At 47.9% G+C, this 23742-nt stretch overlaps 1 protein-coding gene across 4 annotated transcripts in view; it reads right to left on the reverse strand.

Annotated features, from left to right (window-relative positions):
- Nucleotides 1-313: 313 nt before the first annotated feature.
- The window catches only part of TBC1D30 (TBC1 domain family member 30), an 80785-nt gene continuing 57356 nt past the window's right edge, over nucleotides 314-23742 (reverse strand). For 2 of the 4 annotated variants that reach the window (XM_084759993.1, XM_084759995.1), the window contains 6 exons: nucleotides 21776-21881; nucleotides 11863-11975; nucleotides 10308-10447; nucleotides 7062-7268; nucleotides 6514-6573; nucleotides 314-3736 (listed from right to left, as the gene is read on the reverse strand). In XM_084759993.1, the coding sequence (XP_084616119.1) occupies nucleotides 2949-3736; nucleotides 6514-6573; nucleotides 7062-7268; nucleotides 10308-10447; nucleotides 11863-11975; nucleotides 21776-21881 (1414 nt within the window). In that variant the 3' untranslated portion in view covers nucleotides 314-2948. The remainder of the gene's footprint in view (nucleotides 3737-6513; nucleotides 6574-7061; nucleotides 7269-10307; nucleotides 10448-11862; nucleotides 11976-21775; nucleotides 21882-23742) is intronic. The other 2 variants (XM_084759994.1, XM_084759996.1) reach the window with 1 other exon arrangement.

The following is a 23742-nucleotide window of genomic DNA, read 5'->3' on the forward strand; positions in this document are numbered from 1 at the left end:
CCAGATGACTGCTGTAGGTGGCAAAGACAGTAGTTTGGAAATGACGTCAGAATTTATGCGGAAAGGTGGCAGCGGCTGGACATTTGATCCTAGCTCTGGGGTCACGCAGAGTTCTTGAAAGACGAAGAAGCAAGTTCGTATTATTATTATTCTCTTTTAGTCAATAACGTAAAATGGTGGTTCTAAAAGTCAATTTTGATGTACACCATGTACATATGTTCTCTCCCCGCCCCACCCTATGGTTGGGGAAAAAAAAGAACGCCACGGCCATGTGTTCTGCACGCACCCAGATAGAAAAACCACACGACCACTAAAACAGTGAGGATCTTTATGCATATGCCTTTGTGATCGGTACGAGACAAAAGAGAGAGACGGAGAACACTGCTCCAAACAGTTACAGCCATAGGTCGACATTACAAACTAGGTTTAGATCTAGGTCTGTTTAAAGGGGGGGGGGGGTGCAGCTGACTTCCAGAAAAGGGCTGAGAGGGTACAGGCAGACTCAGAAGTAAACTGCAACTGTTAAGTTCTTCCGGTGTTTGCATACAGAATCCATACAGACGCCGCCCTTTGTACATGCTGTGGTGGCGACGCTGTTAACAGAGTTCTTGTTCTAAGATGCAAGACTTAGAAGTGGGCCGGTTCGGTTCACACTGTGATTACTTGGTACGGCGCATGCACATTATCAGTACAGAGAGCTTTAACAGGGATCTGTTGAGTTTCCTAAATTAACATGGGTCACTTTTAACCGCAAAGACAATTTTCCTTTCAACTATCCGTTCGACCAATACTCACCCCATACCCTGTGCTGTCTGTCTCATCTGTCTTCATCAAGACATAAGCGAGGAGACATACTGAGGGAACAGTTGGTAGACAAGCCCCACCTCATCACCCTCCTCCTCCCTCCAAACACCCTGAACCTCAGGAAACCAGGGAGCCTGGTGGAGAGACATGGGAGGGGGCGGGGCTTAACTGGGATGATCAAAAAAGATGATGATAATGAGGTGACCAGTTGTTATCTGAAGTTCAGCAGATAAAAGACTCTTGTGCTTAACTTTGGAGAACAGTGGGGTCCCATCACCTGGGGGTGGTATGCGAGGTAAACCAACCCTCCCACCCACACCCTTCCCAATAGGCAGAGAAAGGACCCGGCTGCCTGTTAAGAAGCTACCGACTCACTTCAGATAGACCCCCAGGCCCAAACTGCAACAACTTATTAGCTATTCTGTCTTCAGGCCATTTGGGGTATAAACGCCATGTGGGGGAATAAAACACATGATTACTGTAAGGGTTTCTCATTCAAAGAAAAAGACCATACAACTTCACGCTATCTTTTTTTTTTTTTTTTAATGAGTACTTCTCATTGTAAAAAGCCCTCTCTGAAACTAGGCTTCAGGGTTAACAAACCAACTCCCCCACCCCACCCCACCCCCGATCAACATGGATGGCCTCACTGGTATTCCTGCAAGAACCGCAACGGCTTTGAGAGATGACGTCGCTCTAAGCCAACGGCAGAGAGATGGTGTCACTGCATTGTGCTAATGATGGTGGCGACTGAATGGAGAGCCCTTCGTTTGGCTAAAGGGTAGGTGCATAAAGCTTTCTGAAAAGGAACTAAATCTCCATGAGGAGGAGGAGGAGGAGGAGGTTCCACAGCTCACCCGGTAAACACCACCCCAGGAGCTATGCTGTCTAGAGAAAGAGCCTTGGAGTCAGGAGGCTGCGTGCTGAATGGCTTCCTGGCCTTGGCTCCTAGTCTTGGAGCCCGTGGCCATGGGCAGAGAGCACTAAGCCAGTTTATCGTACTAGAAGAGACATGGTTGGTTCCTATGAAACACTGGAGTTTTTACCTTGAGTGCCCGAAGTGCCGTTTAACCTGTGTAGCTAGGAGCTCCCAACTGCATAGTGGAAACAGGAGAGATGCTCTCTCTCTCCCACCTGCTGGGACCAGGGTTAAGAGAGGAACGAGAGAGGTGAGGAAAGAGCTAGGGCCTTGTCCAGAGAAAGGCAGTGTTCAACCCGAAAAACACAAAATTCAAGGAACAGAGTCACGGGTGCTGTGTTCCGGCTTTGAGCAAGGCGCTGTGCATCTGCAGTGGAGAGGGCCGGAGCGTAGAGGAACCACGTTCAGGGATGCACACGTTCCACACAGAGCCCATGAGTCCGTGAGGGAAGAAAATGAGCCTCCGGCAAGGTGAGAGTCAGCAAGCAGCTCCTTGGTGTGGTCGCTTAATGCACACCCCGCATGCATGTCTGCATATGAGCTTTAATTTGGTTATTCACTTCAATGTCAACAGACTTAAAAGGTTTTCTTTTCACCGGTAGAAAGAGAAAGTTAAAGAAAGGCTATCTTGACTTTTCTGCTATGCTTTAGCATAAGAATAAAAAAACAATTTGAATACACACACACACACACACACACACACACACACACACACACACACCCCTCCTCATCAACAGGGCAGAACGAGGAACATCAGGAAATTTTCTGCAACTAAGAAACTTACTTTCTACAGTTTTTGTTCTAGCAAGCTGGTGTGTTCATTCATGCTTGAGGGTTAGGGATGTCCAGAGGACAGAAAGGCCAGGGGAATGTGTTCTTTCAGGGATCCCAAAGGGTCCCTGAGAAGGCCAGAAGAGCCACTTAACAGTCTACATGTTGTCTTTTCTGAAGAGCTCACAAGGGAAATTGGGGAAACTCCACACTTGAGAAGCACAAAATTTATTTAGTCACAAGAATCCGCTTTAGCAGTTACCCAGTGGCTAGGAAAAGGTCCCGAATCTTGTTCCCGCCATGAAACTTGCAAATCCCATTTGGCTGGGGCTGTTGGTGTTCGGCTCTGAACCTCTTGGTTCGTTTTCACCGGACAAATGAAGCAGGAAGGGTGTGGCCGGCGCGCTTACGCCACCGTGCCACGTGAGTCTAGACGCTGAGCTGCGGGAAGACATCACCGCTTCTTGGTGCTGCTGCTCCCGACGCCCGACTTGCTGAAGCCCCTGCTCATCTGAGGGAAGTGCATGGTTGGGGTTCGTTCTGTAGGGCCATATAACCCCAAATTCCTGGCCGTGGCTGATTTTCGCAGTGGCTTGACACTGGGAAAGGGGCTGAAGATGGGGGTTTTGGAGTTGCCGCCTGAGGGCGGTTTGCTGGCAGTCTGGGTTTCTCCAGGCGGATCAGCTAACTCCGGGGCGTGCCGCTGGCAGGGAACGGGCACCTTGGACTCGGTTTCGGCGGCGGCATCCCTTTGGTTCAGTTCCAAAGCTTCTAATTTCACCTGAACTGCAGCCACATCCACATCAGCATCGCCAAATACCGGCTCTGGAGATTGCCCTTCGATTGTCCTAGGCGTGCCACCATCATGGCCACTGCCCTCACCGTGAAGTGTTGCCCCACAACCGGAGGAACACTCCTCAGCCGCCCCGAGGCTGCTGGCCTTACCGCCTTCACCCTGTTCTTCTATCAGCCCTACGGTGTCCCCACAGCCCGGATGACTCTTCGTCCTCGGCATGTTCTTTTTGTGGACTCGGATATGAGTCCGCCAAGGAGAGTTGAGCTTTGTCTTTAGGTCTTCGTAGGGGACAGGAGATATTTTGCCTCCTGTGTGGCCAGGGATATGGATGACTGCATTCTTGGAGGCTCTGTTTGTAATTTTCATCTTTTTCCCTAGAAGAAGGTGATTTATCACTGGAGAACTGTTTGCCTGAGATGGGAGGATGGTGGTCACCGGCCCTTTGTCTGAAAGAAAGGTTGAAAGTCTTAAGTGAAGGCACCGAACAGAAACTCACCTGTCTTAACAGCAATTTCGCGGAGCTCCTCCCCGAATCTTTTCCCCATAGAGGTGCTGCCAGAGCCATGTGACTGAGGACAGTAAAAACTGAACCAAACCCGAGCACCTAGTCCCTCCTCTTTAGAGACTAGAGCACTGAAGGATAGGGGTGTGTTGCCGTTTGGGTGGGGTGTATTTCCCCAAAGGCTTCTGGATGGAAGGTTTGGTCCACCACTGGTAGAGCCAATCGCTGGCTGCATCATCATGACATTGACCTAACTGACGATAACTGTCCCTCAGAGAAGTTACAATTGCAGCTACTATTTGGAGGTAGTTGAAACTGTAGAAGTGGGTCACAGGGGACATGCCACTGAAAGATGTATCTTGTCCCCAGTCTCCTTCCCTCTGGCTCTACTTCGTGGCTGTGGGGCCATGAGCAGCTTTCTCTACCATGGTCTATTATTTTCCTCTTCTTCACTACCTCAGGCCGTGGTGATGGAGCCAAGCAACACAGCCTGAAACCTCAGGACCCACAAACCAAAGTCAACCCTTCCTCCTTCAGACTGCTTCTCTCGGTGATGGTCCGTAACACAGACCTAGAAAGGTACAGGGACTCGGACGACTGCATGCGTTTCTAATGAAAGCCCAGATTCCCTGGTGATTTTTACAGAGTTTTTAATCTCTGAAAAGCCAACTTAGAGGTCAGGCTATCTAGAAAATCTTTGAAAAATTTTAAAAAACAATACAGTAAACTCTAATGACGTGAGTTTTGAGGCCACTGGTTCTGAGAGGTAGGAAAAGAGCACACCTCACAGTCTGGAAGGCATGGCTCAGAGGTAATAAACACAGTGCCAGTGTCTGGCCCTGAGTAGGAACACTGCCCCCTCTGCTCAGTGGCTTTGGAAGCCAAGACAACCAGAAGAGCAATGGTCTGGGGACCGCCGACCGCCTTGCTGGCCTCCTGGGGCTGTGACCAGATTCCTATTTATGGTGTGGCATTTAACACCAGGAGACCCCAGAAACGAGGGCAATGGCCAGAAGCACTGTGGAGAAGGCCCTCCGTCTTTGGAGAGTTCTCTTCCTCCCTGATGTCTGTGCCATCTAGCTGACTTCCACCACCCTCCGCAACTGTCATTGTCTACCTCGGGTCACACCTCAGTCTACCTGAAAACATTTACCCATGTCACCATGGTACCATCACTCCCATGCCACCATCTCCCTCAGCTAATTTACTGCTCTTGAGACTGACCTGCCCATTGCCCACAGTTCCTCTACACCCACTGTTCCATCCTGAACCTCACCACACACACACACACACACACACACACACACACACACACACACACACACACCTTTATATTTTTCTTTGACTCTTCAAATTCTCAGGCCCCCAAACTAGATATTGCTGGTAGACTCCTGCCTCCTGGCTGATCTAGCTTCTCGTAGGCCCCTACCCATCCTTAATTCACATACCAAATGCTTCAGCTGTGTGATGCTCAGTTGAACCACAGCCACACTCAAGCCATGCATCCCAGCATCCCGGTCCCTTTGTCACAATCCCTGAGAAACTCCAGCCCTACGTGCAAGACCCGTGTTCCCTTTTCTGCATCCTAGCCGCCTTCAAGTCCATGACTTCCTGTTTTATCGGGACCTTGATGTCACCAAACAACCTTTCGTCCTTTGCCCTCGTTCAATACTTTCAGTGATCTATCCAAATCATTGCTACTGTCCCTGAATTCCTTGCTCACACGGTGCTCTCCAGCCTGGTCTCTGCAAATAACATCTCTCCTCATTTTCCCAAGTAAACACAAGTTCTCAGGTCTTAAAGAACTTGACATTTGTCCACCCCACCCCCCCAACCCCCGGGAATCTGGTACTATCTGTATTGCCTCCTTCCATTCTCAGAGACTGAGGTATTTTGCTGTGAGTTAAAACTCACATAGCTAATCTCATCCTCTGCCACCTCCTCTAAAACCTTAGTACTCAAAGTCCATGCCCCATGCAGAAGTGGAATAAGATCCTTCAAGACCTCCCTTTTTGTTTTTTTGTCTTTGGTTGTTTTTTTTTTCCCCCGATGGTGAATTCAGTTTTCGTCCAAGTTCAGTCACATGCTCAGAAGCCATATGCCAATGCATGTCTCTGTGAACTCTGGCCAGCAACACTCTCACTAAGAACAGGAGACCCACTCCCAAATCAGCGCTTATTAGACAGCAAGGTGGATTGTTTGCTGTGATTCAGGATAAAGGGAAGAAGAAGTTCGGCAATCCTTGGAAAAGAGTTTTTTTAACCAAATGACCGCTGTTCTCCTCAGTGCACTCCCAGGACACGGGGGACTCGCTCTTCGGTGAGACACAAGATTTCGTTCTTCCCGCCCCCATCTTCCTTGATCACAGTATCTGTTAAATTACTACCCGACTTTATTTATGAATGTACAGATGGCTAAATTCCATTTACAAATGCTTACATTTCTGCTGGCTTATCCGTTTGCGTGTGCACATTCACATGAGCACAGGCATATGTGGACCACTGCACACTCGAGGAGGACAGTTTGTGAGTCATTCCCCTGTAGTGTCTGAGGACTGAACTCAGGTCATCGGGCCTGTGCAAAAAGCATCTGTACACTCTATGCCGTGAGTTTAAGTTTCTAAAATTTCTCAAGTCCAAGGATTGCATAGCTCAGCAACATTTTCATCATTTGTAAAACCCTCTCAGTGAACAAGCACACAGAGTAAAGGGGTTATAATACCATCCACAGCCTGTTCCTTGGGACCTAAAAAGAACCCAAGGTCCTTTTCTTCTTTAGACCCTGATAAAAACAAAGTTGAAAATGAGGTTCTAAATGTGTTACTATCTGACACCAGCCAGCTCTATGGATGCGAGTATGAGACTGTGATGTCTTCCCGGTCAACTAGATTTGGAGTCACCCGGGAGACACAGCTCCAGGCAGGACTGTGAAGGCGTCCACAGAGGTTCCCTAAGGAGAGGAGACCCACCCTGAACCATCCCTCGGGCTGGGGTCTTGAACTGGACAAAAGCAGAGGAAGAAGGCAAACTGAGTTCGGGCACTTTATCTCTGCATTCCCTGCCCCCTGGCTGCCGCCTCGGCGTGACCACAGCCTCCCATTCCTGCCGCCTGCCCCACTACAGCTGCTCTAACCACCTCACCTTGCCTTCACGGTGGACTGTGTGTGAGGCACCATGTGAGACAAAGCAACCCCTTACTTGGCCGCAGCAATGTGATTCTGAGGCCAGCCTAGCGTCACTGTATACTCTGGGATGGAAGAAGCCCATTACCTGCCCTTATGTACACCTGGTGGACCTGCTGCTGCTGTTTCTTTTTAATCCGGGAGTACTGCCGCTTCAGGGCGTTGATGTCCGTGGTCATCCGCTCCATCATCATACTGTTGAATGCCGCGTGGTATTCGCTTCGACAGGAATTGATCGCTCCCGGGGTCAGCTCGGCAATGTTGTTTGACCTCAGGGTCTGTTCCTCACTCGCTTCTACACTCAGGAAAGGGACACAAGGTCAGTGGAGGGGACTCCATCCGAGCAGAAGGGAACAAATTACCCTACATCCAGTGTAGTGCTTTAACCGCCAAGAAATTCGAAACCAGAAAACCACCCTCTGGAATTTACCTAGCACTTGCTTCGATTTGCTCCTGCATTTCCTAGTTAGCCTGTGGGTCTGGAACGAGCTCAGTGGCTCATTGATTTCGTGGGCATTTTCTTCATGATGTAGACAGAAGATCAACTATCTCCAGGTAAAAATCAATGCTACTTTCTAAAAATCCCTCAGAAAAATGCAGTGCCCAGAGTTCCTGTGATAATCATTGTGCTGTGGACATTCTCACATCCACGCAGGAATGTATAAGGCATTAACCATTTGTGGACTTTACAAGTATGTTTTCATCAGTTTTTTTTAATATAATGTATTTTATAAGTGTATAAGACTTTGGATTGCTGTGCCAAGAGAAACAAATCCTTTTGCACATTTAACGAGCATTTTCTGGTTGTCTGTCACAGATGTTATATTTTCTATGGATTCTGGCTCTGTGACCAGAACTGTCCCTTGGTAAAATCGAGGTCATGTCTTCAAAAGAGAAACCTGTGCTCTGCTGAGTGTGCACACCCACAGGCTGCCTAAATGACAGGAGCAAAACCAGGGTTCTCCAAAGCAAACCATAAAACTGCCTGGGAACCAATGAAAGAAAGGCAGGGGCTTCAGCTGGGCTGCTATGTGCAGGAACTGTCTCCAGGGAAAATCTGGGCATCTTGTAAATTTACTTCATCTGTTACTGAAATCGCTTTTCTAACAGGAGTACTTGCTGTGCAACTACAAGGACCAGAGTTCAGACCTCAGAACCCATGGATATGGCTCGGCCACCCACAAATACCTGTAACTCCAGCTCCGAGTGACCTGACAACCCTCTTCTGGCCTCTGCAGGTACATAGCATCCACACACATATGTTCATGGGTGTACACACACACACGTAAAGTAAATGTTTAAAAATAAAAAGGGCCAATAAAAAGTTACATATCATAGTAATGATAGATTTACAAAACTTTAACACTAATAATTGATCCCATCTCTAAAAACCAAAAGCTCCCTCAGAAAGGGAGGAAAAGAGGAATCTTGTTGGGCTCAGATTTCCAAAGGTTGTTATGAGAGAAGTGTACATATCATAGATGTACACACAAAGCAGCCTTTTTCCCCCAGTAAAACTTTTTTTTTAATTCTGTATACTTTACTACTTAAAAATTTGCAAATAAATAAAACATCATACACAAGAATTAACCAGACTCAACGTCTATACAATTCAATGAACTTCTATCCACAAACCCAGTCTTTAAGCAAACTAAAACTCAAAATGCATGTAGCTCAGTCGGCTCAGTGTTTGCCCAGCATGCACAAAGCCCTTGGGTCAATCCTTAGTACCACATACAGCCAGCATGGTAGTACACACCCTCAATCCCAGTGCTTGAGAGGGGGAAGTAAAGCCCAGGATGAATGAGACTGCTAATTTGGATGGAAATGCCCCACAGGCTTGAATAATTGGTCCCCATCTGGCAGAGCCATTTCTGAAGGATTAGGAAGAATGGCCGTGTTGGAGAAGGTGTGTCACCGGTGGTGGGCTTTGAGCTTAAAAAAAAACTCATCACTTCCTATGTGCTTTCTCTGCCTGAGGTTGTCTCATGGGGAAAGCTCTTAGCTACTGCTCCAGCACTATGCCTGCCTGCCTACTGCCACCTTGCCTGCCATGACAGTCATAGACTCCACTCTCTGGAACTGTAAGCCCCAAATAAATTCTTTCTTCTATGAGCTGCCCTGGTCATGGTGTCTTTTCAGAGCAATAGAAAAATAACTAAGACAAAGATTGCTTTAACCAATCTCAAAATGAGTCCAGGCGTGGGTGAAACACTCACAGCTATCACAACCACAAAGCAATGCCAGCAGCCACCACTTCCACCTTTTTAATAATAAACAAAAGAAGTGACAAGACAGCTCAATAATCCCAAGACAGTTAAGGTGTCAGGTGGCAAAGATAACACGGAGGAGCCTATGTGTCTGTCACTTAGTGAGTGTTTCTGCCCTCTTTGGACAAGAGAACCGGCCTCTCAATTAGAAGAGATAAATATTCTAAGACAGAGCCGCCACCCAAGACTAGAAAAGACCCAGTGGGAAAACTACCAGCTGCTTCTAAAAGTTTGTTAGACTGTACTGTACAGTCCACAGGAAGCCACTCTTATGAGGGAAATAAAGTCTGCCCATTGATCCAGAGAGACATCAACTAAGAGAGAGAACACCCGAGTATAGCACATCTAGGGTGGGTTCGTAGAATATTGAAAGGTCTAGAATCCTATCATACAAGGAATGCCCTCTCTAAGAGTGCTGGCCACAGAGCTCAGTGGAAGAGCACTTCGCTAGCTTGTGTGAGGCCCTAGGTTCAGTTCCCAGTATGAAAGAGAGAGAATAGGCAGGTAGGCAAGTAGGTGGTCCAAACACGGGTCTCTAAGAAAGCCTTAGGAGATGTGAGAGCGGTCCTCAGGGCCTTGAGAGATGCCAGGTAGAGGCAGAGGCAAACTCGCTCTGCTGCTCTGGAAGAAAGAACTGTTCAAAGCAGAAGGAACCCAAGGCTAAGGGTGGATTCCAGCAGTGTCTTGTGAAGTGATGTTTCTTGTCATCAAGAAATTAAAATACACAGCCCTAACGTAGAAGAGAGCCAGTCTGTGATGAAATGATTCGGGCCCCAAGAGGATGCACCAGGCTACTAAGGAAGCAAGCAACCAAAGCTGAAGATGAACAAGCAGAAGCAAGAGTTACCACAAAGGAAATGAAAGGGGCACTGTGTGTGACATGAGATACAGACAGATCCTGCCAAAAAAAAAAAAAAAAACTCCATAGGGGAGATGTTTTCACAAAGGCCATGAATGGCGGTAGCCAGTCAGAGTCACTTAGGCAAGCCCCAGGACTCCATAGTAAAGCCCTCCTTTGAGTGAACCAGCACTCTGGCGTGACCTGAAGGAGGGCCCCTCTTTACCTTTCACCTGCTTTTGGTACTTCTGCAGCTCAGGGGCCAGGAGCCCACTGAAAGGTCCAAGGCAGCCCACGGCACTAGCAACAGCATCCTCGTCATCTGGGTCATTCTCCTCATCACTATCTCTGGCTTTGCTGTGTCGCCTTGGAAGACATAAAGGAAAAAAAAAATACTAAAAGTAACAATTTTTTAAAGGAATAGCATCACAGGATTAAGTGTGTGTGTGTGTGTGTGTGTGTGTGTGTGTGAGTGTGTGTGAGTGTGTGTGAGTGTGTGTGAGTGTGTGTGAGTGTGTGTGTGTGTGTGAGTGTGTGTGAGTGTGTGAGTGTGTATGTGTGTGTGAGTGTGTGTGAGTGTGTGTGAGTGTGTGTGTGTGTGTGTGTGTGTGTGTGTGTGTGTGAATGAGAGGGGGGGGGAGAGAGGGGAAGAGAAATTTGTAAGTTTCCTGTTTTCTGCCAGTTTTTCCCAGTTCTTGCCCCATCTAATCGTCATAGGTCAACTGTCTTACCAGTTTCTTTCCTACTCTCTAGTTATCCATAGATAAGCAGACATAACTGTAGTTTTATATAAGTCTGAGAATATGTACACATATCCCCCTGCACTACGCCTTTAATCACATAAAACATTTCAATAGTCGGGTAGAGCATCCTTGGCCTTCTTCACAGCTGTAGTAAACACACGCAGCCCATGCTGATGATCTAGGCTGCTAAGGATGCCACCTGAGAAGTTTCCAGTATTATACGTGAATAACTATTACAATGTGTTTTGCATATATAAAAATAAACCTATGGGGGAAATTCGATATAGAATTACTAAATGAAAGGATACACACATCTGTATTTGGGGAAAGTACCACCAGATTGTCACAGAGCCTAAGTAACCTCTAATAAGTAATATAAAAGAGAATCTGTCTTCATGATGATCTTATCCAGTTGTGGACCTCGCATGCTACAATACCAAATTGTCCCAAGATAAAAGTGGCTTCACGGTTACAGGAGTAACCAACTACTTTCCGGTTGGATTTGAAACCTGCTTCACAGGAGGGAATGCGTGCCTGGTCCTGTAAACCTGGGCAAAGCCTGTGCATGGCGGGGGAAGTCACAGGCCCTGAGGGGTCGGGGGAGCTACCACTGTTGTTTTGTTAAACGGTCACGTTGTGGAACCGCTTTCTAAAGGTTGTTTATGGCTACAGATCCGTGATGTGCTCAACCATGATCAGAGAAGTTCCTTTTTTCGCTGTGGACAGCAATCGGTGCAGAGACTCATATACCTGTGCTAGGTGCTTAGAATATGTGACAGCTTTAAATAAGTTGCAGGTTTGTTCCATTTCCCTTCAGTCCATATCCCAATTTGTTTGGAAAGCACACTTTGGAAAGCTCTCTTGAATCTAAGTCTACAAACCTCTAGAAGTGAGTCATTCAGATTTTAAGTACCGAGTTAGTTTGCATATATTAGAAGGCTTAATAAGTATCAGTTTTACAATAACAACTCAAGATATTGCATCTTCCATCATGTAAAACAAAAACAAAGACAAAGCACAGCAAAACAAAAAGCTTACCCGGAAACCGAAGTGGGCCTGACTGTGGCTGGGAATGGTGTAATGTTGTAGGTGTACTTTTCCCTCAGCTCTGCCAGCTGTGGGAAAGGGAACGGGGCCATCGAGTAAACAGTCTGAAAAAACAAAAGAAACGCTGCCAAGTCTCAGATGGGGATGTAATGACTCTCATTAGTCCTGTATTAAAGGTATTAAAGTTCCAACAGGTTGAGGCCAAAGAGACAGCTATTGCTCCTTACGGGGGAAACTGGGAGAGACAGCATCTACTTTGGAGAAAAGGAATAACGCCGAGGCAGGGATGGGACGTAGCCCAGGCTGCGGGACGCGTGCCTTGCATGTCTGAAGCCCCAGCACATAAACATGGTGCGGTGGCACGTGACCCCAGAACCAGGGAGGGAGGGAGACATGAAGATGAGCAGTCCAAGATCGTCCTTGGCTGAGCAGTGCATTTGTGGCCAGCCTAGGCTACATGAGATCCTATCTAAATAAACTAAGACCAGGAGTATTGCAGGCTGGGTATCATCGTCTCTGAGCCTTGATGCAAAGAACTCCAAAATCTGAAACATTCAACGCACCAACATCATGCTGTTTCCCCCACCCCCCCCAAAAAAAACCCCACATCTGACCCATGTTATAGGTCACAGACAAAACATGGATATACTAAAAATACAGTATACTACTACCTTCAGCTACAAGTATGAAGATTGGATGATGTATAAATAAGTGTTATGTTCAGATTTGTGTTTCACACCTAAGACTTCTTAACAATAAGTTAACAATACACACAAACATCCCCAAATCCTGAGTCATCCCTAGTCCAAGCCCTTTAGATCTAAGGGACATTCAACCAGTGCTGATAACACAAAGCAGCCACCTGCACACAGCTGAGTGTTCCAAACGAGAAGTGGAGGTGGGGAAATTCGGTCCTCTGACATCCACTTGCCACCCGAGAGGTGTGTGGTTATTAGCTCCTGTGACATCAGTACTAAAGGACCAACCCATGCCCTTCCCAGGCCTGGCTTGGTTAAAGTGTTTTGATAATTTTCCTAGGCATTAATATAAGCTTTCTGAATAATATTAAGTTCTGTGGCTGACCTTGTGACGGACTGCAAGCTTTCTCCAACGAGACCACCATTTCAAAAAGCCTGTGAATGATGTCTAAGTGAAAACTGTTATTTTTAAAGGAAAAGCAAAAAGATAATTACAAGTTTAAAAAGCATAGGCTGTCAAAAAAAATCTATAAATAAAAACAAGGGAGCTGCAAGGGGTGGGCATGCATGCTTTAACCCCAGCACTTAGGAGGCAGAGGCAAGCCTAGTCTACCTAGCTAGCTCTAGGACAGCCAAGGCTAGATAGTAAAGTCCTATTTCCGGATATTCTCCACAGTTATGTGGAGAGCGGGGACTGACTCTGACATGAACTCTGGTGCCCCATATTTGACCACTTCCCCTTGGTGGGGAGGCCTGATAGCACTCAGAGAAAGAATAAGCAGGCTACCAAGATGAGACTTGATAGCCTATGATTATATAGTGGAGGAGGAAGTCCTCCTAGGTCATAGACCTAGGGCAGGGGAATAGGGTGAAAGCAGGAGAGAGGGAGGAACCGGTGGATACAAATGAGGGGAAAAACAATTTAGATGTAATCTGAATAAATTAAAAATTCTAAAATTAAAAAAAAAGAAAAGTCTTGTTTCCAAGAGGGTGGGGGTAGGGAGGGAGCACTGGGGCTTACACCAGACTTCCCATGAGCATGGAGAAAAGGACCCTATTGGCTCTCTTACCCTTAAAGTTTAATTGTTCCACAGTCACTTATTCAACCCTTCAGTTTTCACTCACCAGCAAATGTACATTAATAATACTATCATTTCTTCACAGAAGCCAATCAAATAACCTGATGGGGGTGGGGTAGCAGGGGTGGGGAAGGCTGGAAAAGTGACTCAGCAGTTCAGAGCACTTGCTGCTGCAGCAAGGACTGAGGCTCGGTTCCCAGACCTACATAGTGGCTCACAAGAGCCTGCAACTCCAACTCCAGGGCATCCAACACCATCTTTTGTCCTCCATGGACTCCTGGCATGTGCACTGTGAACATACTACATTCAAGTCAGTGGAACACTCATATAAAATAAACATAAATAAATCTTTTTAAACTATATATGCTGATAATCCTTTTCTAGGAAAACCTTTTTATGTGATTTTTCTATTTCAGCAAGATTATTGTTCCTCTAGAGCTGAGGCGCTGCCTGAAGAGGAGGGGGCCTCTGACTGGTGTTGCTGGCTCACTCGCTTTGTAGTTGTCTACTGTGACAAGCCACTGTAATTTTGAAACACCTATCCATCTGCCTGTCCCTAAACTTCATGCCATCCACCTATACACTTTATGTACCAACTCAAGATGCCTTACTAAGCGTTGGCTACAATCCCTTCTCTTCGATGCTTTATGCTTGTTGTGCAAAGCTGCGCAGCCTACAGGGAGCACCAAAATTGTTTCTAACCTGCCCCCCTCACATGCACTGCATACTTGATTACATGCAAGGCTGAGACGAAGTATAAATTTAGCAACGCTACACAACTCTCCCTACACCCGAAGAAGCAGAAGGAAGGGTTCTTGTGGCTCCCATTAGCATGAAGTGTGAGATGACATCAGCCCCAAGCCTTTCTGGGCTCCTTTGCTTAGTCTGAAAAATGCAGGGTGTGAAACTCAGGGTGACAATTCCCTCCAGCAGGAGGGGGTGGTTAAAGGCAAGGAGAAGTTTATGGGGCGTGCACGTGAGAGTCGGTGCTTGGATCCTTCATCTGAGTGGTACCTGTGCAGATTTTATGATACTACACTTAATCCACTGTGTGCTTCAGAGAATTGCATTAACAGTAAATTCTCATGTCTGATCTCACAAAGACAGCCAACAGCTGGCTCACTCCCAGGGCAAAATTCTCTCTCTGCGCCACACAGCCTTTTGAAGGGATGGGGCACACGCAATCCTATTCTTGGTATCCTAACTTTGGACCCAAGGATGTCTTAATTGTCCTCTTAGATGCCAGTCAGAGAAAATGGAGTCAACTGGGTGAGAACACCACACACACACACACCAAATGTCATCCCAGGACCAAGCCAAGAATCACCTGACCCTGTCATTTGTGTAAAACTTTTGCCTTAACAACTGAGAAACTTAATTCAAACACTTAAGAAGTGTTCGCACCATTTATATTTTGTTTTAAAAGATTTTCCCCTTACATCTGCAGCAGGCAGGAGAGCCAGCCCCATGGTTATGAGAGCAAGAGAGCTGTCCCTGTCCCTAGCCACCATAGCACTTGGGAGAGCGGGCCCTGCACCTTGCCACAGGCCCCAGGAGAGCTGACCTTGCAACTTGTATTCTACACAGTGGCCCAGATAAGGGAGAGATACCCTCCTCCCCCCCACCCACCCACTCCTAGTTCCTCACCACCTATAGGAGACAAATGGGCCCCAAGGTCATGAGAATGGGAAAACTGTCCCTGTCCCCTCGCTAGCTGCAACACCCAGGACAGGGGACCCTGCACCTCACCTGGGAAGCATAGTAGAGCTGGTCTTGGTGTGCGGTGGTGGGGGTTGAGTGTGAGGCAGCCAAGGGTGTGAGAACTTGAGAGGTGGCCTAGCTTTTCTTGGTAGAACAGGCCCTGCACCTCTACTGGGCAGCACGGCAGAGCTGGCCTTAAAGGCATATGCATGGATGAGCTGGCCTAGATGGCATGACAGCAGGAAAGCTGGCTCTGCCCCTTGCTGGCTGCAGCATTGGATAAGGTAGCCAGGGCAGGGCTGGAGAGCTTGCCCCGATGGTGTGGATGCAGGAGAGCTGGCGGGCCGCAGATACCTCTCAGGCCCAGACCCAGGTCTTTGAGTTGGCTCACCCCGACATCTGCCCCCATCCACGATCTGCTGGAGGGCTTGAAGGGAATAATAGTCCTGCAGACCCAAAGCTGCAGGACCTCCATGACCCAGGGCAACCACAGGGTATACGAGAAGAAGCGCAGTGAGGATCCAGTGTTGACGGTGCAGCAGAAGCCCGAGGCCTTGACCCAGACAATGACTCACTGCCATGAACATTTGCACGTAAAGAGGTTTGGACAAGAGAGTATACTGTGGGAGACACTGTGACACACCACAGCTTTTACAATGAGACTGTTTTGTTTTCTGTTTTTGTTTTTTTGTTTGTTTTTGGTTTTTTTTTGGAAGGGAGGTTACAAGGGTGGAGGGCAGGTACAAGGGGAGGGGGAGACGAGTGGGACTGGGGTGCATGATGTGAAATTCACAAAGAACCAGTAAAAAGGTTTTTTTAGTTGTTTTAAAAACTTAGTCTAGATGTTTCACTAAAGACTAAAAACTGGAGCACTGGCTGAGTAGTCACCCGTGTCTTTACTTTAGCCAGTTTTATAACAGGGACTTGGAGTGTCCCCTGACCAAGCCTTGGGGAGGATGTTTGTAAGGGAGGAACAAACGGTAGCTGCTTCGTGCCCCTGACCTTACCCCATCCTGCCTGGGGCCGATGGCTAGACTCCAACCACACGCCATCAAAGCCACCCAGGTGAAAACGCCTGACCGAAAAGAAAAGGGACTCTGGTGGAGCTCACGGTTCCCTAGCTCTCTCCTTCCTCTGCTGTTTGTTTGTGGCTAGTACCTCAAAGGAGCCACTGGCACCCCTGAAACAAGCTCACCCACAATCCCTCTCTTCACATGGACACACATCATGTGTGTGTGAGGCTCTCACATGTCTGAAGTCACACTTGTCCCACAAGCATGGCATCCTCAGTACTTCACCCATAGCACTGGACATGTGGGAAGGCGTTAGGCATCCCATGGATAGATTAGAGATTTACAATGTGCTAAATGTACTAAGTCTGTTAGAGTCCACGTGCAGTACAGTAATAGAACCTCAGAGTTCGAAAGGAATTTAAATATAATTTACTCAACACCCCTCCCTCGTCCCACAGGAAGCCCTCCGGAGCATCACCAGCCAGATGGCCTCAAAGGCACTGCCTAAACACTTCCAGTTATGGGCATACACTACTGTGTAGGGCAGATGGCTTCAATTTTTGACAGAACTAATTAATCAAACATTGCCCTTGTATTGAACAAGCACCGACATCCTTGACATTTCCAACCCATCACTGATGGGGGAAATGAGCAGTGTGGGCAGAGGGGGAGCGCCTGCGCCAGGGCCTGTGACAGCTGCCTCCTGATTACAAGCTGCCATTCCCAAATAAGGTCAGGCTTTCCAAACACCCACGGCCCTCCTAGTAATTCTCCCTACACTGTCCTCGGGGAATTTGCCAGAGACACTGTCCAAGATCCTCTGTGATCCAGGTGCATTACTTCCTTGGTGTATCCATCTAACATTATCAATTAAGGAAAATCGGGAGGGCTGGTAAGATGGCGGCTCCATTGTTTAAGGCACTTACCACTAAGCCCGATGGCCCAAGTTCAATCCTCAAGACCCACAGGGCAGGAGGAAAGAACTGACTCTGGCAAGTTTCCGCTGACCTCCACACGGGCACTGCGGCACGTGTACATCAGCAAGTGCACAAGTGCGCGCACACACACAGACAGACAGACAGACACACGAGTAAATACATAATAAAAAATTTAAATATATACAAGTGGCTGTTGAAGAATTAGTGGGAAGCGATGTGACCGTCACTGGCCCGGTCGATTCATTCATGTAAGGGGTTTAGAAAGGGCTAGTGACGGTCCAAATGGGAGAGTCCTTGCGTCCTCTTCAGCTCAAAAATAAAAAGCTTCTACTCAGCTCACACATTTCACACGGAGCCATTTCCAGTTTGCTGACAAATCTACGGTCCACTCAAGCCAGATCACAGCTACTAACCTTCCCCCCGCCCCAAGAGTGAACAAAGAAGAGAGCGTGGCTTGAAGTGGCATTTACCGTTTCTGTGTCTAACATTCCTTCATGCCAAGGAAAACCGACAACTCTCTTTACTCTCTGAACCTCCAGCGTTTAAATAGACACTTATATTTAGGCCCTGTTGAAAAGGAAGTATGTTTCCTTTTTCACTATTGACATGTTTTACAAGAAACATGAAAGCATAATGTATAAAATTAGGCTTAGCTTATCTTCCCTCGGGTGACAGGGGAACGGCTGCTGAGTCTCGCAGACCATCCAGAGCCCACGCATGCTTTTCCACCTAGGTTCTCAGAAGGCAGGACTGAAAGCCATCCCCTCTCCTGATGTCTAATTAAAAACTCAGACTCCAGCACAGCTTCTGTTCCTTCTGGCCACATCTAAACTCTCAGTTACCTGACATGTGGCAGCAGGAAAAGCAAAGCCGCCAACCGCCTACTGTCACTGCACAGGTGCTGTCAACACACGTTGTCCTGTTTGCATCTCTGTCATTGTGATAAACATCATAACTAAAAACCGGCTCAGAGGAAAGGGCCGACTTCACCTTACACTGTCCAAGTCCTTTGCTGAGGGAAGTCAGGGCAAGAACTCAAACAGAAACCTAGAAGCAAGAAATGATGAAGAGACCACAGAGGAACCCCACTCGCTGATTCGCTCAGCTTACATTTTTATACAACCCAGAACCACCCACTCAGAAGTGGCACCACCCACAGAGGGCTGGGCCCTCCTGCACCAATTCTTAATCAAGAAGATGCCCCATAGACTTGCCCACAGGCCAATCTAGTGAAGGCATTTTCTCAACTGAGGTCTCCTCTTCCCAGATGACCCTAGCTGTGTAAAGTTGAAAAAAAAAAAAAAAAGAAAAAGGCACACACATAAATGTTCCATATCATATGTGTACAACCTCCATACACAGACACAGAGCTAGGCAGCTCCTATTCATCTTTAAAGGTGCCAGACATCAATTCCCTCATGAAAACACCTTCTAACTTCATGTGCCTTCCCTCTACTCCCTCGGGGCCCTGGGGATTAACCCCTTTTCTCCTCATCCCCACACATGCCTCTTGAGGCACAGCTCCAACTTCTTCTTCCCCACATGTAGCTCCAGTGTCTAAGCACGGTCCCTAACCTTTAGGGATGGTCAACAAATACTGGAGAAGTTTATCCAGGGCCTAGAGCCTGAGACCAGACCATTTTATTTATTACAGTTAGCGATGGCCTAGCACAGTTTCACACACCTGTTATTCCAGCACACAAGGTTGTGGCAGGAAGACTGTCCGGAGTTCATGGCCAGCCTGGGCTACATATAAAGACTCTGTCTCAACAGCAACAAAAAGTAACAAAGATACTGTGGTACAGCGTTATCCTCTATTTAAACTGCCAGGCTTTGGGAGGTTCACTGGTCCTGCTCATAAAAGGTCATCCCAGATGGGCTTGCTGACTGTTGACATCCTGACATAGAAGGACAGGCCAGGGAGGGTCATGAAACCCTCACCTGAGTATCCAGCCACCCTCCCAACCAGTTGTATGCAATTCTGACATAATTACATGTGGCCTCGGAGCCTTTGGCACAGGCTGGGCATACAAGCAAGGAATAACTGGGGGAGGGAGCTTGTCTACGCAGATATGGGAGGGCCTTCATCCGTGCTGGGTGTAGACCCTCCAGACTGGCTGCTTCAGCGTTACCTATGCTCTACCCATCATCCCCCACCTGCGCTCTGTGGGTATGCCTTACAAACTCATTGGTTCCAATGAGGTAAACTTTGGCAGAATCAAACTTTGGTTTGTCACTGGACCCTTGTAAGAAGAGGGGTAGACACCGCCCCTCTCCTACTCTCCTACCCCATCCTCCAAGAGAAAACTCCCACAACAGATGCCCAGAGGGTTACGGTTTGTAGGACAATTCAACAACTAAGTGACCAAAGCAAGAAGAGGACGGTCACTCTGGCAGCATAATGCTGAGAGACCACAGGAGGGCCCTCGGCTACCAGTCTGCTTAACTCAGCAAACGCTGCCGGAAAAGAAAAGGCAGACAGCAAACCATGGACTCTCAATAAGTGCTTGCCTAGTGACTTAATAAACTTTTTGGAGCAACTCTCATCAAGAACAGAACACTAAGCACAGAGCCTGTCCCCAAGGACCTTGCAGCCCTACAGAGGAAATAAGAGGCAGCAGAATGAGGTAGAATGAGGTCAAAGGTCTCAGGAGAGGCACAAATGAAAACATGAAGTGAGCACTTTTAGCTGAGATGGTGAGGACAGAGACTTCCTGAAGGACAGAAGATACATGAGGTTAAGAGAAGCAAGACTGCACAGGGAGGGCAGCCATCCAGGGGGAGTGTGTTTGCAGGTGTGGCTTCACGCGTGGAAAACAATCTGACCCAGCATGAAGAGATGAAGACAACAGCGTACAAAAGGAATGAATAGGCACTGTGTCTGAGAGAGAGAAAGAGAGAGACAGAGACAGGGAGGGACAGGGAGGGACAGAGACAGAGAGACAAAGACATAGACACACACAGAGAGAGACAGAGAGAGAGAGAGAGAGAGAGAGAGAGAGAGGAGAGAGAGAGAGAGAGAGAGATGAGGTGTTCTGTAGGCTGCGGGAGCCCTTGGTTTGCCCCCTTCCAAATCCTGCTTTGAGCACAAAATTCTGTACGTTTTATAGGACTTAAAGGATTCTGTGCGTGGAAAATGCAGAGCATAGAACTGGGCTACAGAACAACGCTCAATAAATGACACTTCTCTCTCAGAAAGGAGGGCAATGACCAGGATGTAGAGAAAGGCTAGAGTCAGAGCCCCGCTGTCAGGGTCAGACAGAATATTTCCTCTTGTGAGACAGCAAGAGGAAGGGAGAGATTTAACAGAGCTCTTGCCAGTCAACCATGAATGCCTTGGGAAGCTACACCCATGTTCCCAGTGGCTCGGACAGGGTTGGCCAGGAGGAGGAGTTCCTGAGAAGAAGCCAGGGTGCCAGGAAGTGAGTAGAGGAGTGATGCTAATTTCTCAAGCCCCAAGTCAGTGCCTGAGTCTTGTTATAGTCTGCTGACTGAATTCTAGCACCCCAAAGTAACCATAGGCTTGGAATCCATTACAAAGGTGAAAACAAGAGAAAGAAGAGAGATGTTTGTGTGTGTGTGTGTGTATGTGTGTGTGTGTGTGTGTGTGTGTGTGTGTGTGTGTGTGTGTGTGAGAGAGAGAGAGAGAGAGAGAGAGAGAGAGGAACAAGTCCCAAAGAGAGCTAGGAATACTATCTACAATTGGTCAGGGACAAGCAGGAGTGACAGAAACACTAGAACAGAACAGAAGTGCTGGAAGGGATTGAGGACCAAACAGCTGTCCCAGAACCTAATGAGAAACATGCCAGAAAAGCAACCAACCCCCGCCCCATTGTCTCATACTGAAACTTGTAATTAAGACATGATACCGTCAGTTGAACATAAACCACGATGCAGATTAACCTCCATCTCATACTTAGTAGCCCCTTTACCCCTCATAACTACTTCACCCATCGTTGGCCCTTTTAACAAGTCTCAGGAGTGGGGCCAGCACCACGGCTCAGCAGGGAGGGGGCTTGCTGCAAAGGGCTCGCTAGCAAAGTCTGACAAGCTTGGAACTCTCAGTGGAAGGAGAGAAACAGCTGTCGAGGGCTGTCTTCACAGATGCGCCATGGTAGGCACGTGTCCTCATGTACGCACACCAAACAATAAAAGGAGGGCAGGGGGGCTTCCTTTAACCTTCCAATCAGATTCCCAATAAAGACCTGATGGTTTTGGTTTTTCCTTGCTTGTTTTTGCATCATGCCTAACCCCTTTTTTAGGTGACAAGTAGCCATTCATTTCTTCTTTTCTCTTGCAACAAAGATTCTTATCGAATCATAAATACTCTTGGCCAATGGGGGGGTGGGGAGGGTGGAGAGGGTGGGGAGACGCAGGACTGGCCAATGCATTAAGCCAAGGTGAGGTCTCAGAACATGAGCTGTCAGGCCCTTGGTCCTGGCTTCCCGTCCCAGACTCCACAGACTGCCGCTCACCTGCATGAGCTCGTGGCTCTGCAGCAGGTCATGCTCCAGCATCTCCTGGGTAAGGTGCCCCATGGTGCTGTAGAATTCATCTGCTGTTTCACAACACTCTATCTGCCTGGGTGAGAAAAGAGAAGGGAAGAGGGAAGAGACTCGGTCAGGGCGTCCATGCTGTTGTGACAAGCCCGAGAACATGCGCCTCGTCTAATCACCATGTCAGTAAGCAGGGAGCACAAAGTCCTGCCGTCCTCTCACGGTACAGCCTGCCATGGAGGAGCACAGACACTCCTGCCAAGGGCAAGGTGGTCACGGCCCTGCATGCCTGTCATGCCGATTATTAGGAAGGCTGACTCAGGAGGATCATTTGAGCTCAAGGGTTCAAGACCAACCCCGGGAAACACAGCAAGATCTAATTTTTTAAAAATGTAAAGATAAAACAACGCAAACACCAAAGGTAATTTTGAGGAAGTCATTATAGGACGGGTTCCCATCTTCTCTGTACAGCTCCCCCCGAGCCTCACGGCCCCAAAGGGCGTCTTTATTCTCCCCCTGTGGGACATTCTATGCATCACAATACACACCAGCGAGCAGAAATCAGAACCACGAAATTGGGACCTGAAGCAGTTATTGTCCCCTGTGGGAAGCTGGAAGGACCTTAATCTGCAGGGGTGTCCCTAAGAGACTGAATCCAAACCACAGCAGTCAAGTTAAGAGGAAGGGAAGTTGACATCCTGTCTAAAGACTGTCCTCGCGGGCCTCACCGAGTCCTTCGCAGGAGAGCAGCTGTCACCTGAGACCTACGAGACTGGTGAGACTTTAATGTCCTCTAAAGAGGAAGAAAAGGAATAACGCAAAACAGCAGGCTCTGGGTGTTTCCGACTGATCTGTCGCAAAGCTTTCTGCATGGTAGCGGAATTCTAGTGGCCCACCAGCCATAAGGCATGTCTCGCCAGGCGCCAGTGCTGGGCAGTTTTCACACAGTCACTCCCAACACAAATGTAATGGGGAAACCCTCAGGCTCAAATCCCTTCGGCACCACTGTATAAATAAGAAAGTGAAATGAAGGGAGGAAGCAAGACTACAAAATACATCAGGCCACGTAGACATGGTTAGAAAAAAAAAATGGCTATTCCCACAAAGGGTAAAAGAGGGGAGAAATGCAGACAATTAAAAAAAAAAAAATCTGTGGCTACCAAGGAGGAAGAAACATTGCAAAGACCTGCTGTAGAAGATGGCAGACCTGTCTGGGGACCCTCTTGCTGTTCCCCAAAACCAACAGATGTTTATGGGGGGAGGGAGGGGAACCACTGCACAGCCAGAGGGAGCCAATGAGAGGCAAAGGATGGGAGCTGCAGACAGACAGTCACAAAGGCGCTCTCTGCCTTCTGTGGCTCTCCAGGACACAAGTGGCCCAAAGGTTTTTAATAGGGGGTGGTGACGGGACAGCCATGCCCTGGGCAAAGTTGGTTTTGAGGTGGCTTGGCATGTTTGGGCACAACTAGGAAGAGTGAGGAGGGTAGATACTGAGTGCAGTGCGCTGAGGGAGTGTGCAGACACGGAACGTCACAGAGAGAGAGAGAGACAAAGGGTTGCTGTGGCAGTGAGCTTGCAGGAAATCCAAAATGGTGCTTCTGAGTGCAAGGAAGGAATTCCAGGCTGCCAAGAGAAGGCAAAGAGAGGGGCCCCACACACAAACATAAGGCACAGGGGTTTTTTAGTTATTCATAGGCCTGAGGTTACCTACACACAGCCGGTGTTCTCCCTGAATCACATCTGTGGGGAAGCCTCACACGCACCAGAGTCTGGAGCTCCAGGCAGGAGCCCCAGCTCTGCTTCAAATTAGCTGCGCGACTGTGAACGAGTTAATTAACCTTCTCAGGATAATTTTCTCACTAGAAAAGACAGGGAGTAATAATCTCCCCTGCTCTGCGGGGCTATTGAAAGAACCGAATGAGGCAATAACCTCAAACTGCCTAATG

Source organism: Acomys minous, assembly GCF_964271855.1.
Source record: "Acomys minous genome assembly, chromosome: 15".
Classification (NCBI taxonomy): Eukaryota; Metazoa; Chordata; class Mammalia; order Rodentia; family Muridae; genus Acomys; species Acomys minous.